We start from the raw sequence: 2,501 nt of genomic DNA, 5'->3' as shown, positions 1-2,501 counted from the left end.
GTATGATGGTGTTCTAACGACGAAATTCAAAGCATCGTAACAGCAAAAGACCAAAAAGAATAGTTATATTTCACACTTTTCAAGTGTGTGAGAAAAAAAGATATTCGTCAGGTTGTTGTAACAAAGTAGAGTGTTGGCATGGCTGCCAAATTCGATTAGTGTGTATAAAATAAGGTTCCAAAGGCATGAAAAATTGAGCCATCAGTCCAACAGAAAAAGATAAGGGAAAATACTCGGATACTGGACAGTTTTTGCTGTTTCCGTCAATGGTGAAGGAATACCCTTCGTGCATGTTGCCACCGTTCTCCTGTCTTATTCAAAGATAATTTCCCACAAGTTCGACAGTACCTGGACCGAGCCGATCTGGTGTGCCAGTGCGGGGCTGTCACGCCGCATTGCTGCCCTGCGGCCCCTCGCCCGTGTCGAACACGTGTGACGCGACGTAGTCCTCGTAGCGTCCGTCCAGGAGTTTGGCGCCGTTGTTCTTGGCGAACCAGCAGTCCACGCTCTGTGCGCCGCCGTGGATGCGTCGGCTCTTGCGGACCACCGGCACTGAGCGGCCCTTTACCTTCAAGAGTGCGGACAAGGGATTCTCACCGGGAACTGCTTCCACCACGCTCACCTCTTGATGCAGGAACTGGCCTGTGAAGAGGTGAGAGGACAGGTGAAATTTTCCTCAGCTGGGAGTGCGAGTTTGTTCCGACAATCAAGAAAGATTTTTTTGGAGCTTCAACGGTGCCACCCCGGCTGCAAAAAATGAGCCCATAAATTCATTTCAGTACAATCGGCCAAGTTGCCACTGACCCAGAAGGCCACGGCAGCTCGGTGATAGGCCCTGGCTGTCTTGGATGTAGAAGCCCAAGTGGTCTCGCTGGTAGGGCGCCGGGTTCTTGTAGTGGTGCAGCAGGACCACCAAGCTGACGTTGCCGCCGACGCTCACCGTCACGTTGCTGCCGCCGACGAGCGCCACCGACAGTGCGCCGCTTTCCACGGAGGCGCTCGAGTGGCACGGCAGTACCAGGCGGTCCGGCCCGTCCAGGATGACCTTGGTGGGCGTCACCTCGATGTAGGTGCGGCGGGGGCGGTCGGCCACCACGGCGATGCTGCCAAAGTAGGTGCGCTGACGCTTGCGACTACCCGGCGGGGCCGGCGTGCCGACGAGTTTGCCGTTCACCGTCACGCCTGAACAAACGCACAAGAAGCGCATGAGCACCGTCGGCGTCACTTGCCGAACGTGCGGTATTCATTTGTTCATTTCCATGCAATTTATGTCTTTCATCATAAGACTCAAGTCATGTCGAAGCGAGTCATGTTTATTTCTATCGCTCTTCATAATAAACAGTCTCAGAGGGCTTCACATGGCCGTAGTTGACAAATATGACCTTCGCCCTCAGGAGGGCAAGACCCCTCTGGTGTATTGCAACATCAACTGTGGTCCAAATTGCACCAGGTTCATTGTGCCTGGCGCCATCCAGCGGATGAGCATTGAATTGTCCCGTCTTGTCTGTCAATCTGCATCATAGGTCGGTCGATCACTGAGACACCGTGGCCCGCCGTCTTTTTACCTACCGGAGAATTTGTGATCGGAAAGCAGGCGGAGGACACGACCGGGCTCGCCGTTGATGTTGAAGCAGACGGCCGTCTTGCTGACAGGAAAGTCCACCACAAAGTGAGGATCGCCGTCCGCTGGGACACATGGAGGCAAACGGCAGCGCTCAGTACATTTCATCCACGGAGAAGACGACGGTCCACGTCCTCGGTCTACCTCAAATGAGAGATCGCGGTCTCGCGGTTCTGTCACCACATAATTGATGAGAAACCACCGAGACGAAGAGTGTCATGAAGAGAGAGCGAGTGTAATAACAGGCCCGTGAGGCTGCTTCCTCTTTGTCTTAACTGTGAACAAAACCTCTCCGCTGCTTTCCCACCGGCTGCTCACAAATTAGCCCCCCTGCCTCTCTTCCAGACCGTGTTTGTTCTGCAGACTGCACCGACAAATGACAGGCTGCACATGCAAAGCCATGTATACTGTATTAACCCCCCACGCTTTGAAACCCTCCTAAGGAGCTTCAATGTTGACAATGTGGCGTCACCTGATGTTTTGGAGATGGTTACAGACTTCTTGGCGGGTCTCCTCTCAACTTGACCTGTGAAGAAGAGAAGTGCTGGTTTCATTGCCTTCACTAAGCATCATCATAGCGCAACAGGAGAAAGCCAAACTGCTCAATGGTTCGGAACTGTTGCACAACTTGCTCTTCTCCAGCAGGGCGCTGAACAATGACATTCACACGTTTACATGAGGCCAAATTCAGTCTCGCAGGTTATAGTGTAGGGTGTGCCACAAGGGTCTATTCTTGGCCCTCTTCTTTTTACGAGATCGATAGTTAGATTGATATATGTTATCTATACCGTGTATTGATTGTGTTTGGTTGTAAATTTGTATGAAATTTCTTGGGTTGTGGTGTTGCCTCTTGGCCACAACTCCGTTTGGGAAAAAAAAA

General features: G+C 52.1%; 1 protein-coding gene across 1 annotated transcript; it reads right to left on the bottom strand.

The window, feature by feature from the left end:
* Positions 1-13: 13 nt before the first annotated feature.
* LOC109509819 (inter-alpha-trypsin inhibitor heavy chain H5-like) lies at positions 14-2,461 on the bottom strand. Its single transcript, XM_019859674.1, has 4 exons — positions 2,094-2,461; positions 1,570-1,686; positions 805-1,182; positions 14-642 (listed from the first exon to the last, which is right to left on the bottom strand). Exons 1-4 carry the CDS (start codon positions 2,173-2,175, stop codon positions 386-388), a joined length of 834 nt encoding a protein of 277 aa, XP_019715233.1. The 5' UTR covers positions 2,176-2,461; the 3' UTR covers positions 14-385.
* Positions 2,462-2,501: the final 40 nt, after the last annotated feature.

Source organism: Hippocampus comes, unplaced genomic scaffold (genome assembly GCF_001891065.2).
Source record: "Hippocampus comes isolate QL1 unplaced genomic scaffold, H_comes_QL1_v1.1 C17050103, whole genome shotgun sequence".
Lineage (NCBI taxonomy): Eukaryota > Metazoa > Chordata > Actinopteri > Syngnathiformes > Syngnathidae > Hippocampus > Hippocampus comes.
The sequence above is the reverse complement of the archived record's forward strand: the minus strand, read 5'-3'. Positions and strand labels throughout refer to the sequence as shown.